At 45.5% G+C, this 15000-nt stretch overlaps 1 protein-coding gene across 1 annotated transcript in view; it reads right to left on the minus strand.

Moving 5' to 3' along the window:
* Positions 1-14: 14 nt before the first annotated feature.
* Positions 15-15000, minus strand: part of LOC135538744 (SH3 and multiple ankyrin repeat domains protein 3-like) — a 245766-nt gene continuing 230780 nt past the window's right edge. Inside the window, exons 15-18 of the mRNA XM_064964649.1 lie at positions 10759-10841; positions 8194-8318; positions 7920-8055; positions 15-629 (exon numbers count right to left, since the gene is read on the minus strand). Coding sequence (XP_064820721.1) covers positions 394-629; positions 7920-8055; positions 8194-8318; positions 10759-10841 — 580 coding nt within the window. The 3' untranslated portion in view covers positions 15-393. The remainder of the gene's footprint in view (positions 630-7919; positions 8056-8193; positions 8319-10758; positions 10842-15000) is intronic.

The following is a 15000-nucleotide window of genomic DNA, read 5'->3' on the forward strand; positions in this document are numbered from 1 at the left end:
GGCAGACACAGTAGTACTTAAGACGGTGTATTTAATAAAGTAAAAAGTCCTTCAAATACAAAAATGGCAAATCCAAAAGGTGGAAGGTAAAGCACAAAAAAGCCTCAAGAGATACTCACAAAAAATGAACAAAAACAAAAAAAACAGAATTCCACAAGAGCGTCACCCGGAATCGACAAGAGCACACAGAACACTAGGGCTGGGTGCTAACATACAAACACAGAGCACAGAACTGAGGGAAACAAAGGGTTTAAATATAATCAGGGTAAACGATGCACAGGTGCAAATAATAATGGGGATCAAGGGAAAAAACATAAGGTCAAAAAGCACAATGGGGGCATCTAGTGAAAAAACCCGGAACAACCCTGGCCAAATCCTGACAGAATCCCCCCCCTAGGAACGGCTCCTGACGTTCCTACCAGCTCTCTCGGGGTGGAGGGCCCTGAACTGACGAATGAGGTCAGGGTCCAGTATGTCTTTGGCAGGAACCCAGGAGCGCTCCTCAGGACCGTAGCCTTCCCAGTCCACCAGATACTGCCAGGACCGCTGCACCCGGCGGGAATCCAGTATCCGATGGACGGTATAAGCCGGCTGGCCTCCAATGACACGAGGCGGAGGGGGAGGTCTGTCTGCCGGGACAAGGGGAAAAAACAACAGGTTTTAACAAGGAAATGTGAAATGTGGGATTAATCTTAAGGGATCTCGGTAAGTGTAGGCGATAAGAAACTGGGTTAACTCTCCTGGCAACCTTAAAGGGACCGATGTATTTTTGGGACAGCTTGCGAGACTCCACCCGTAGTGGTAAGTCTCTTGTGGAGAGCCAGACTCTCTGGCCGGGGCGCAGGGTAGGCCCGGGACGGCGACGTCTGTTGGCTTGTTGTTGGTACCTCTGTGAGGAACGCATAAGATTAAGACGGGTCTTCCTCCACATAAGCCGACAGCGTATGACAAACTTCAAGGCTGAAGGCACTCTGACTTCTGCCTCCTGGTCCGGGAACAATGGAGGAGCATAGCCAAACTGACACTCGTGCGGGGACATACCAGTGGAGGAGGAGCGCAAGGTGTTGTGCGCGTATTCGGCCCAAACAATAAAGGATGACCATGTGGACGGGTTGTCACGAGTCATACATCGGAGGGTGGTTTCCAGCTCTTGATTCATCCTCTCTGTTTGGCCGTTGGACTCCGGATGGTACCCTGAAGATAGACTGGCAGAAGCCCCCATGAGTTGGCAGAAGGCCTTCCAAAACCTTGAGGCGAACTGGGGACCTCTGTCAGAAACCATATCTTGAGGAATGCCGAAGACTCGGAACACATGATTAATTACCAACTCAGCCGTTTCCTTGGCAGAAGGTAACTTAGTCAGAGGGACGAACCTGGCCGCCTTAGAAAACCTGTCGATTATGACTAGGATAGTAGTATTGCCATGGGATGGAGGAAGTCCAGTAATAAAGTCCAATGAGATATGGGACCAGGGTCTGTGGGGAACAGGTAAAGGGTGAAGGAGTCCTTGAGGGCGGAGGTGAGAAGATTTGCCCTGGCAGCACACGGGGCAGGCATTGATGAAAGTGGCAACGTCTTCTCTTATGGTAGGCCACCAGAACTTACGCTGGATGAACTCCAAGGTGCGACCTACGCCCGGGTGACAGGTGAGGCGAGAGGAGTGCCCCCACAGAAGGACCTGAGTCCTCACTGCCTTGGGGACAAACAACCGATTGGCAGGACCTCCTTTCGGGTCCGGTTCGATAGCTTGAGCTCGTCTCACGGTATCCTCAACTTGCCACGAGATCGGAGCCACAATCTTAGCAGCAGGAAGGACAGGCATGTCCGTGTCATCTCGAATGGCAGGAGCGTAGACTCGGGACAGGGCATCCGGTTTGAGATTCTTCGACCCGGGCCGATAGGTGAGGATAAACTGGAATCGATTGAAGAAAAGAGACCATCTAGCTTGTCTAGAGTTCAACCGCGTCGCCTGCTGGATATACTCCAGATTTTTGTGGTCCGTAAGCACTTGAAACGGGTGAGAAGCCCCTCGAGCCAGTGTCTCCATTCCTTCAATGCCATCTTAACCGCTAGGAGTTCACGATCCCCCACATCGTAGTTCCTCTCAGCCGGGGTAAGCCGGTGTGAGAAGAAAGCGCACGGATGAAGCTTCTTGTCTTCACCCCTCTGAGACAGGACAGCTCCAACACCAACCTCTGATGCGTCTACCTCCACCACAAATGGTTCATCCGTAGTCGGTAGTATCAGGATGGGAGCAGAGAGGACGCGCTGCTTGAGTCCTTGGAAGGCCGTCTCAGCTTCTCTTCCCCACAAAAACCTTGCATTGCCACCCTTGGTTAAAGCTGAGAGAGGGGCTGCCACCAAACTGAAGTTCTTGATGAACTTGCGGTAAAAGTTTGTGAAGCCCAGGAAACGCTGAACTTCCTTAACGGATTTGGGGGTGGGCCAATCCGCTACCGCCCCTACCTTCCTGGGGTCCATTTGGACTCGACCGGGTTCCACTACAAATCCCAGGAATTGTACTCGGGATGAATGGAATTCACATTTTTCCGGCTTAACGTACAGATGGCTGTCTAGGAGGCGTTTGAGTACTTGTCTGACATGCTTAGTGTGTTCTTGAAGGGAGCTCGAAAAGATGAGGATGTCATCCAAGTAAACGAACACAAATATGTTAAGCATATCCCTAAGCACATCGTTTATGAGCGCTTGGAACACCGCTGGGGCGTTGGTCAGGCCGAAGGGCATCAACAAGTATTCATAGTGACCAGTAGGCGTGTTGAAAGCGGTCTTCCACTCGTCACCAGGTCTGATCCGCACAAGATGGTATGCGTTCCGCAGGTCAAGCTTAGTGAAAACAACTGCTTCCTGGAGCAGCTCGAAGGCTGTGGCCATAAGGGGTAGCGGGTAACGGTTACGGACGGTTATGGCATTGAGTCCCCGGTAGTCGATGCAAGGACGTAATCCACCGTCTTTCTTGGCCACAAAGAAAAACCCTGCTCCCGCCGGGGAGGTGGATGGACGCATGAGGCCTGCTTCCAGAGCGTCCTTGATGTAGGTATCCATAGCAGCTCGTTCGGGTGGAGATAGGGAAAAGATCCGACCCCTGGGGGGGCAAGTGCCCGGAAACAGGTCGATGGGGCAATCATAAGGTCTATGGGGTGGTAGCATGGTGGCCCTCTGTTTCTGGAAAATACAAGTAGCTTGGCACGTAGGGCCCCACTGCTTGATAGTGCCCACAGACCAGTCGATGTGAGGGTTATGGCTGTGAAGCCAGGGGTATCCAAGGACGAGAGGGAACTCGGAACAGGAGATCAAATGAAAGTTCATCAATTCCTGGTGTTGTGAAACTGAAAGTCGCAAGGAGGTAGTGACATGAGTGACAAGTCCAGATCCCAAAGGGCTTCCATCCAATGTAGTAACCCTCATGGGGTCACTTAGAGGTTCAGAGGGAACGCCATTCTCCTTCGCCCAGACACCATCCATGAAGTTACCTGCGGCTCCAGAGTCTACCAAGGCTTGAAGGTGAAGCTTGTGGTTGTCCCAGGAGAGGGTGACTGGAATGAGCAGACGGGAGTTGGACGGATGGGAGGAGGTTATGTTTCCCGTTACAGTTCCCCCCGGTCTGTACGGGACAGAGCGTTTCCCTGGAGCCCGGGACACGTGGAACGGAAATGGCCCGGGTTGCCGCAATATAGACAGCATCGCTCCCTCATCCGGCGGTCTCTCTCAGCCTGGGAGATGCATCCAATCTGCATGGGTTCCGGTGGAGCCAGCGAGGATTAAGGTGGGGACTCGGAGCTGGGACTGATAGGGGCTAGAGGTCTACGGTTGAGTTCTCTCTCTCTCAGACGCTGGTCAATGCGTGAGGCCAACTTGATCAGGGACTCGAGATTGTCCGGTGGTTCCCGAGTGGCCAGTTCATCTTGGATAGTGTCGGAAAGGCCTTTCAGAAAGCACACCGTGAGCGCCTCGTTGTTCCAGCCACTCGCTGCTGCCACCGTGCGGAACTGGATGGCATAGTCCGTCACGCTGCGCCAACCTTGGTGGAGAGTCAGGAGCTGTTTGGCTGAGTCAGAACCACTGCTTGGGCCTTGAAACACTCATTTGAATTCCTCAGCAAAGGCAGAGTAGCTGGCACAGCAGGAACTATGGGCATCCCACACAGCAGTAGCCCAGGCCAGGGCTTTTTCCGACAGCAGGGTGATGATATATGCGATCTTAGACCGGTCGGTGGGAAACGACGAGGGTTGCAGCTCAAAGGAGAGAGAACATTGGGTGAGAAACCCTTTACAAGCACTTGGATCACCTGAGAACCGTTGGGGAGGTGGAAGACGAGGTTCAGCCAGGGGGTTAACTGCCATGGGTACGTGAATCTGAGGTACTGGGACGGGAACTGTTGCCGGGGTAAGTCGATCAGATATTTGCTTAATGGAAGTCAGCATCTCCGACAGAAGATGAGAATGTCTAGCCATTAAGGCCTCTTGCTGAACCAGGGCGACTTCGTGGTGTTGGACAGTCTCCTGGTGGTGGGACAGCATGGCAAAAAGGTCCTGGGAACTGGCTGCCTCTGGGTTCATTTTTGGCTCTGTGTTTCTGTCAGGACCCGGTTACGAACCTGGGTCTCCGGAGTGAGAAACAGTCACTTAACCAACTGAGCCACGAATAGTCAGCAGAACCCAGAAGATGAGGCAGACACAGCAGTACTTAAGACGGTGTATTTAATAAAGTAAAAAGTCCTTCAAATACAAAAATGGTAAATCCAAAAGGTGGAAGGTAAAGCACAAAAAAGCCTCAAGAGATACTCACAAAAAATGAACAAAAACAAAAAAAACAGAATTCCACAAGAGCGTCACCCGGAATCGACAAGAGCACACAGAACACTAGGGCTGGGTGCTAACATACAAACACAGAGCACAGAACTGAGGGAAACAAAGGGTTTAAATATAATCAGGGGAAACGAGGCACAGGTGCAAATAATAATGGGGATCAAGGGAAAAAACACAAGGTCAAAAAGCACAATGGGGGCATCTAGTGAAAAAACCCGGAACAACCCTGGCCAAATCCTGACATTTAGTGAGTCTGCCAGGTCAGATGCCGTAGTGAAGACCAGGAATTTTCTCTTCAAGTGAGTGAATTGGACCATTTTCCTGTCCCGCTAAACATTCAAAATGTAACGAGTACTTTTGGGTGTCAGGGAAAATGTTTGCAGTATAATGTACATTATTTTCTTCAGGAATGTAGTGGAGTAAAAGTAAAAGATGTCAAAAATATAAATAGTAAAGTAAAGTACATATACTCTTTACTTTAAAGTATTTTTACTTAAGTACTTTACACCACTGATCCTGGATATGCAAATCGTCCTATTTGGGTGGATTCACGCAACTTCAATCCCAACAACAATACATGTCTGTCATGTTCAGTTCCAATCACAGACTGACTACTCAGAGACCTCCATATTGACTGTTATATCTTTCCTCTTTCTGTCTCTCTCTCACACTTTCTGTCTCTCTCTCTCTCTCTCTCTCTCTCTCTCTCTGTGTGTGTGTGTGTGGACACCTTTTCCTATACTTGTGAGTACCAAAAGTTCTCACAAAAATAGTAAACCAACTAAAACCTCAAATACACCTAAGTTCTCCTGCAACCGGGTGATCAAATTAAGATCCTACAAGTGTATCTGTCTGTCTCGCTCACCCAAGGAGACACACACACATACACTTTCCCGAGGTCTTCGTAGCAGGAGAGAGTGGGAGCTGTTTAGCACAGGGATGAGATGAGATGCCGTTGACATGGAAACCACATGAATTTACAGTGTGGCAAAGTGGTGAAATCACCTTGATGACAGGAACATTCAGATCCTTCTCAAATATATCAGGTCATCTAGTGCCAACTGCCATATCCATGACAACATACTAATACAGAACCTAGTATTAAAGAACCTAATGGCTATATGCTAGAGATCAAATACATGGACCAGCTAATAATGTGACACTGAACTGAAGGAGAGGAGATTACAGCTGCAATGAAGGACAGTCAGTAGTGGAAGTCCCATTTTTCAACTTGTCCACTCCAGCACACCAGGGCGAGTATCAAAACAAAGCATCTCAGAGTAGGAGTTTGTCCATTTCATCTTATTAATTATGATCTAAAAGGCTAAACTGATCCTAGATCACCACTCCTACTCTGAGACGCTTTGTGGATACAGGCCCAGATATACAGTGCCTTGCGAAAGTATTCGGCCCCCTTGAACTTTGCGACCTTTTGCCACATTTCAGGCTTCAAACATAAAGATATAAAACTGTATTTTTTTGTGAAGAATCAACAACAAGTGGGACACAATCGTGAAGTGGAACGACATTTATTGGATATTTCAAACTTTTTTAACAAATCAAAAACTGAAAAATTGGGCGTGCAAAATTATTCAGCCCCTTTACTTTCAGTGCAGCAAACTCTCTCCAGAAGTTCAGTGAGGATCTCTGAATGATCCAATGTTGACCTAAATGACAAATTATGATAAATACAATCCACCTGTGTGTAATCAAGTCTCCGTACATATGCACCTGCACTGTGATAGTCTCAGAGGTCCGTTAAAAGCGCAGAGAGCATCATGAAGAACAAGGAACACACCAGGCAGGTCCGAGATACTGTTGTGAAGAAGTTTAAAGCCGGATTTGGATACAAAAAGATTTCCCAAGCTTTAAACATCCCAAGGAACACTGTGCAAGCGATAATATTGAAATGGAAGGAGTATCAGACCACTGCAAATCTACCAAGACCTGGCCGTCCCTCTAAACTTTCAGCTCATACAAGGAGAAGACTGATCAGAGATGCAGCCAAGAGGCCCATGATCACTCTGGATGAACTGCAGAGATCTACAGCTGAGGTGGGAGACTCTGTCCATAGGACAACAATCAGTCGTATATTGCACAAATCTGGCCTTTATGGAAGAGTGGCAAGAAGAAAGCCATTTCTTAAAGATATCCATAAAAAGTGTCGTTTAAAGTTTGCCACAAGCCACCTGGGAGACACACCAAACATGTAGAAGAAGGTGCTCTGGTCAGATGAAACCAAAATTGAACTCTTTGGCAACAATGCAAAACGTTATGTTTGGCATAAAAGCAACACAGCTCATCACCCTGACCACACCATCCCCACTGTCAAACATGGTGGTGGCAGCATCATGGTTTGGGCCTGCTTTTCTTCAGCAGGGACAGGGAAGATGGTTAAAATTGATGGGAAGATGGATGGAGCCAAATACAGGACCATTCTGGAAGAAAACCTGATGGAGTCTGCAAAAGACCTGAGACTGGGACGGAGATTTGTCTTCCAACAAGACAATGATCCAAAACATAAAGCAAAATCTAAAATGGAATGGTTCAAAAATAAACACATCCAGGTGTTAGAATGGCCAAGTCAAAGTCCAGACCTGAATCCAATCGAGAATCTGTGGAAAGAACTGAAAACTGCTGTTCACAAATGCTCTCCATCCAACCTCACTGAGCTCGAGCTGTTTTGCAAGGAGGAATGGGAAAAAATTACAGTCTCTCGATGTGCAAAACTGATAGAGACATACCCCAAGCGACTTACAGCTGTAATCGCAGCAAAAGGTGGCGCTACAAAGTATTAACTTAAGGGGGCTGAATAATTTTGCACGCCCAATTTTTTAGTTTTTGATTTGTTAAAATAGTTTGAAATATCCAATAAATGTCGTTCCACTTCATGATTGTGTCCCACTTGTTGTTGATTCTTCACAAAAAAATACAGTTTTATATCTTTATGTTTGAAGCCTGAAATGTGGCAAAAGGTCGCAAAGTTCAAGGGGGCGAATACTTTCGCAAGGCACTGTACATGATATAATCCCAGGAGTGTAGATACTCATTATATCTGACTCATAGCAACTTGATGAGGGACATGCTGCTCACCTTTCTTGCGGACCACCTCCTCAGACTCAGGTTTGCGTGTGACAGAAACCACCTTCATCAGCAGACTGTTGCCCCCCTGTCTGATCAGAGACACCACCTGCTTATGGCCCACCTTCACCACGTTCACTCCGTGCACCTGGAACACACACACGCACGAATGCCACACACACATATACACACGGCTGGAGGTCAGCAGACAGAGACCTGAGAGTCAGTGGGGCTAGTCCATGGGGTTGGAGAAGAGACAGGAGAAGAGGAGAGGGGGTGTAGTTACCTCTATGAGGAAGTCTCCTGTCCTAAGCCCAGCCCTCCAGGCCACTCCCTCCACGTCGACAGACTCCAGGTACTGGAGGGCAGGGAATGCAGGTGTTGGGGTGAACTCCTCAATAGGCGTCTCAGCTGGGAATACACAGAGAGAATGAACAAATATCCAAACATGGATAGATGTTTGAACACAAGAAATACACATACAGTATTAATTTTGGAATCCACCGTAAGGTACACTGAATCGTGAGAGTATCACCCACGCACATCTGCCATGGGAAAGAGAACACACCTTAAGCTCATAGAGGTACACATAAAGTAGATACACACAGCAGCCTGTAAGTGAATGTGTGTTTATAATAGAGTGAGATTGCTTATTTTTATTTATTCAACCAGGAAGGTCAGTTGAGAACAAGTTCTCATTTACAACTGCGACCTGGCCAAGATAAAGCAAAGCAGTGTGACACAGACAACACAGAGTTACACATGGAATAAACAAGTGTACAGTCAATAACACAATAGGGGGAAAAAGAAAGTCTATATACAGTGTGTGAAAATGGCATGAGGAAGTAAGGCAATAAATAGGCCATAGTAGCGAAGTAATTACAATTTAGCAGATTAACTGGAGTGATAGATGAGCAGATGATGATGAGCAGATGATGGTGTGTAAAGTAGTGATACTGGTGTACAAAAGAGTAGCAAAGTAAATAAAAACAATATGGGGATGAGGTAGGTAGATTGGGTGGGCTATTTACAGATGGACTATGTAGGAACGGTGAGGTGGTGTGACAGGGAGAGACCCTTTCACTCAACCGTATTACTTTAATCACTCTCACACTGAAAATCAGATTACACACACACACACACACACACACACACACACACACACACACACACACACACACACACACACACACACACACACACACACACACACACACACACACACACACACACACACACACACACACACACACACACACACACCTTAGGATAGAGCCACCGTGAACTACACACACCCTTCATTTAATCCAATTGAGTCTGACTATACCACTTAAAAAGGAGAGTTCCCAGAGGCACCTGCAATGCGTGTGTGTGTGTGTGTGTGTGTGTGTGTGTGTGTGTGTGTGTGTGTGTGTGTGTGTGTGTGTGTGTGTGTGTGTGTGTGTGTGTGTGTGTGTGTGTGTGTGTGTGTGTGTGTGTGACATGACCCCACTATGAAAGATAATCTATTCAATTTTATCTCAGGCACATGGGTAGATGGAGGGAGAGAAAGAAGAAGACAAGCAGAAGAGAGGAGAGAGGGAGGGATACATCTAGAGTGGGGGAAAGTTGACTGATGGAAATTGGAAAAGGAGGAGAAAAAGGTAGACAAATTGAAACATTGTAAAGAAAGCTATTGGCTCTACATTAGACTCCATGTCAACTGTTTGTTGATCAGGAGGAAAGCTACAGACTAGTCTCTCCCTCTCTCTCCAGCCTTCATAGCTTTAGTGTTTAGAGGTAGGGAAAGGAAGAGCAAGAGAAAAAAAGTAGAGTAAGAAAGAGATGTAGAGACAGAGAGGGGAGAGAGAGGCAGGTAGCCCAGCAGTTAAGAGAGTTTGGACAGTAATGGAAAGTTCGCTGATTCAAAACCCTGAGCCAATTAGGTGAAATATTAGTCGATGTGCCCTTGAGCAAGGCACTTAACCCTAAATGCTCCTGTACAACACTGGATAAGAGTGTCTGCTAAATTACACAAATATAAATATAGAGATGGAGGAGCAGCAAACACACTCTGACTCCTGGGTTTGGTGCCCGTGAGGGGTTGCTATAGTAACCAGCATGGGGAGCTGGAACGTGCAGTAGTGTGTGTGAAGTAGTAGAGGATAAGGACTAATAGTAAAGCTGAGAAAGGAATAAAGAAGAGGGAGGTAAGGTGTGAAAGAAAATTTAAAGATTGACAAGAGAAGAATAGAACAAAAGAAAGACAGTGAAGGAATCAATAAACGAGAAGAAATAAAGATCAAAATTGGAAAGAAATCATGAAATTTCTGTCTCCCTGAATACAATGTGTGAGGAACAGATGGGGATTCAACGGACAGTTCATTTTAGGATGACACCACCACAAAGGCTAGACAGACACACACATACACACACTCAGAGAGAGACAATGTGGTGTTGATCAAAGCCAGTCGTGTTGGTTCATAGATAAATAAGTCATACTGTGTGACTCAGTGAAAGAGGTTTAGAACTCCTCACATCAACCCACCACATCTCATACCCCACACTCAGAACACTTGCAGAGGGGCTCACAGACCTGCAATGACACACACACAGACAGCCTATGACATGAAGAAAGTAGCTAACAGGGCCTTGGAGGCAGCAGTGACAGTGATCAAAACAGCCTGCTTTAGTAATAAGGTATAAAGTCAAGCTTTGTGAAAATATGTGTTTGGAGCTCCAGGCTGGTCCTGGAGGTATAGAGAGAGAAGTTGTCTGTTCCAGTCTTATGGCCCATCACTAAAACACTTGATTAATTAGCAAAGGTATTCACCTAGGTGTGTGTGTGAGTGTGTTTGTGTGTGTTTTCTACCTTTGGCTCCCCGCAGGACGAAGCCGAAGCCTTCGTTTTCTTTCTTCTGCAGCATAGCATTCTTCTCCTCTATGATGTAATCACTGGAGAGTAGAGAGGAGAGGGACAGCAAGTAAGAGTCCAGCAACAAGTTCACAGAGAGAAGAGACAAAGAGACAAAGGGGGGAATGAAGAAAAGGGGAGAGAGAGCTAGGGATGGTAGAGAAAGGGGGACAGGGATGGGAGGAGAGGGACAATGAGAGAGAGAAAGAGGTAAGGAAAGAGAGGGCTAGATAGAGGAGAGAAGGATAGGGAGCAGAGAGAGAGCTGGGTGGAGGGGATGTAGGGAGAGAGTAACCCAATGGCTTTGCAAACAAACACACCCGAACCTCCTTCTCTGATGACCCAATCAACTTAAAAGCCTAGCTCAAGGTTCTCTTGGGGCTGTACAGTACCTAGATTGTGTGTATTTGTATATGTGTGTGCGTGTGCGTGTGTGTGTGTCCGTGTGTGTCCGTGTGTGTCCGTGTGTGTCTGTGTGTGTCCGTGTGTGTCCGTGTGTATATATGTACAGGATAGTACTAGCAAATGCAATTAGCCTTTCATCCCCAGTGTTGTCTGTGTTCCCTCCTAATGACTGAAATTCCAGGGATAGGAGATAAGAACAGAGGACTTAGCCTCTCCCATTCAGGAGGAGGAGGAGGAGGAGAAGAAAGAGGAGGAGAAGAGGAAGAGGAGGAGGAGGAGAAAGAGGAAGAAGAGGAGTGCGTGCTTGCTTGCAGAGAAATATTAAATGATCTCACGACTAATAAGAGAGTCGTCACAAGTGTGCGTTTTTGTTTATGTGAGTGAATGTGTGTGTGTTTGTGTGTGTGTGTGTGTGTGTGTGTGTGTGTGTGTGTGTGTGTGTGTGTGTGTGTGTGTGTGTGTGTGTGTGTGTGTGTGTGTGTGTGTGAGTGTGAGCGAGCGAGTGAGTGAGTGAGTGAGTGAGTGAGTGAGTGAGTACAATATTATGTCAGTTCATACCAGACAATTCAATCCTCAAAAACAACAGCACATGTATTCCCAGCGACATTCTAGCACTCTGAAGCCACACAGTAAAAGTAGCAACATGTCCCATTCTCAGCAACACCCATATACTGTTGACTGACTGACTGTCAGATCCCACGGCTGACACCAGACAGCCCATAGAGTTAGTGAAGCAGAAGAGTGAGAGTGTCAGTGTCGCGAAAGTCTCTCTGGTTAGTAAACATCTCAACACCATACACACTGGCATGGGAGATCTGGAGTTTGAACTTGTGTTAACAGTTTGCCACGCCTGCTGCCCAGCAACTTACCCAGGGCAGATAGAGCCCCTGCTGACAGGGCCTGGAGACCTGTGAGAAATACTCCTGTGTCAGGTTGCAGAGATACAGTATCATTTAACTAGAGGACATGCTAAATACAGAGCTATATACGGTGTGTAGATATGCCTGTAGTTCAACATCTCTTCCTCTCCTGCCTCCCTCAGCCTACATCCTGCATATCCAACTCCAGCTTAAACGTTTTCCCCTCCATAGCGCCAGAATACCTTGTTTTATGTTTCCATTCAACCAACCATGTTCTCAATCTCTCTTTTGCAATTCTATTTCATGAACTCCCATTTAGATACAGCTCAACTCAGGCATTTTGAAAATATACATTCATATGCAAAAAAATAAACACACTGTAGCAGAATCATATCACACAATGTACGTATTTATAGTCTTACATAGAATAATGTTCCATAAACCCTCTGTGTGCTGTGTAGCAATTCACAGCAGCATGCCAAAGACTTCCATTCACATACAACTCCATGCCAAAGACTTCCATTCACATACAACTCCATTCTATAGACTTCCATTCACATACAACTCCATTCTATAGACTTCCATTCACATACAACTCCATTCTGTAGACTTCCATTCACATACAACTCCATTCCAGACTTCCATTCACATACAACTCCATTCTATAGACTTCCATTCACATACAACTCCATTCCAGACTTCCATTCACATACAACTACATTCTATAGACTTCCATTCACATACAACTCCATTCCATAGACATCCATTCACATACAACTCCATTCTATAGACTTCCATTCACATACAACTCCATTCCAGACTTCCATTCACATACAACTACATTCTATAGACTTCCATTCACATACAATTTCATTCCATAGACTTCCATTCACATACAACTCCATTCCATAGACTTCCATTCACATACAACTCCATTCCACAGACTTCCATTCACATACAACTCCATTCCATAGACTTCCATTCACATACAACTCCATTCCATAGACTTCCATGCAAGAGCTTTGACATTCTCTCCTATTCAGCTGCTGTAGCTCTCACATAATCTTCATGACTCACTATGTACCCATTGTTAAAGCGGGGGAGAACTGCTCACTCTTTCTCCCCAGCAATGCTCTGATACCAAGCGCCTCTCTCCTGACAAGCTGACTCTGACATTTACAGTGAATTTACATCATGACACAGTCCTATAGCAGCTCCTCTTCTACTGTCCTCTCTCTCAGCCTGCACACACGAGAACTAGCATACGCTCTTTTATTACAGACGTCCTATAAAATACATTTCAGAGAGAGACGGACAAGGAAGAGAGGGAGAGACAAACTCAAACACGTGCACAAACACACACATGTTTTGGTAATGGGAGCTTAGTTTTGTATACCGCAAGCAGAATGCACTGACCCTGTCCCACCACTAGACAGCAACAGCATCACATAACTCTCATTTACACTCCCCTAAGTATTTATTTGGACAGTGAAGCAAAAACCTTTAATTTGGCTCTATACTCTAGCATTTTGGATATGAGATCAAGTGTTTTATATGAGGTGACAGTACAGAATGTCACCAATTATTTGAGGGTATTTTCATACATATCTGTTTTACTGTTTAGAAATGAAAGCACTATGTATTTAGTCCCCCCCATTTGAAGGAGTCGTAAATATTTGTACAAATTCACTTATAGTGTATTACATTTAGTAAACCGTTTAGTATTTGATCCAATATTCCTAGCATGCAATGACTACATCAAGCGTGTGACTACAAACTAATTGGATGCATTTGTATTTTGTTTTGGTTGTGTTTCGGATTATGTTGTGCCCAATAGAAATCAATGGTAAATTATGTATTGTGTCATTTTGGAGAAACGTTTGTTGTAAATAATAATATAATATGTTTCTGTCCACTTCTTCATTAATGTGGATGCTATCATGATTATGGCTAATCATGACTGAATCGTTACGGAAGAGTATACTGTATATTTGTAGGCCTCCTTGCTCGCAGTTTTTCAGTTCTGCCCACAAATTTTCTATAGGATGGAGGTCAGAGCTTTATGATGGCCACTCCAATACCTTGCCTTTGTTGTCCTTAACTTCTTCGATATAGGGAGCGCTCTTTTAATTTTTGGATAAATAAACGTTCCCGTTTTAAACAAGATATTTTGTCACGAAAAGATGCTCGACTATGCATATAATTGACAGCTTTGGAAAGAAAACACTCTGACGTTTCCAAAACTGCAAAGATATTATCTGTGAGTGCCCCAGAACTGATGCAACAGGCGAAACCAAGATGAAATTTCAAACAGGAAATGGCCCAGATTTTGAAGGCTCTGTGTTCCAATGTCTCCTTATATGGCTGTGGATGCGTCAGGAATGAGCCTACACTTTCTGTCGTTTCCCCAAGGTGTCTGCAGCCTTGCGACGTATTTGTAGGCATATCATTGGAAGATTGACCATAAGAGACTACATGTACCAGGTGCCCGCTTGGTGTCCTCCATCGAAATTATTGCGTAATCTCCAGCTGCGTGCATTTTACCATTTGCTTCAGAGGAGAAAGCCAACTGCCACGAATGATTTATCATGGAATAGATTGTAATGACTGAATTTTCGTTTTTTTTTTCTTAGCCAAACGTGATGAACAAAACGGAGCGATTTCTTCTACACAAATAATCTTTTTGGAAAAACTGAACATTTGCTATCTAACTGAGAGTCTCCTCATTGAAAACATCCAAAATTCTTCAAAGGTAAATTATTTTATTTGAATGCTTTTCTTGTTTTTGTGAAAATGTTGCCTGCTGAATGCTAGGCTAATGTTATGCTAGCTATCAATACTCTTACACAAATGCTTGTGTAGCTATGGTTGAAAAGCATATTTTGAAAATCTGAGATGACAGTGTTGTTAACAAAAGGCTAAGCTTGTGAGTGAA

The sequence above is a fragment of the Oncorhynchus masou genome, unplaced genomic scaffold (genome assembly GCF_036934945.1).
Source record: "Oncorhynchus masou masou isolate Uvic2021 unplaced genomic scaffold, UVic_Omas_1.1 unplaced_scaffold_33___fragment_6___debris, whole genome shotgun sequence".
NCBI classification, from domain to species: Eukaryota; Metazoa; Chordata; class Actinopteri; order Salmoniformes; family Salmonidae; genus Oncorhynchus; species Oncorhynchus masou.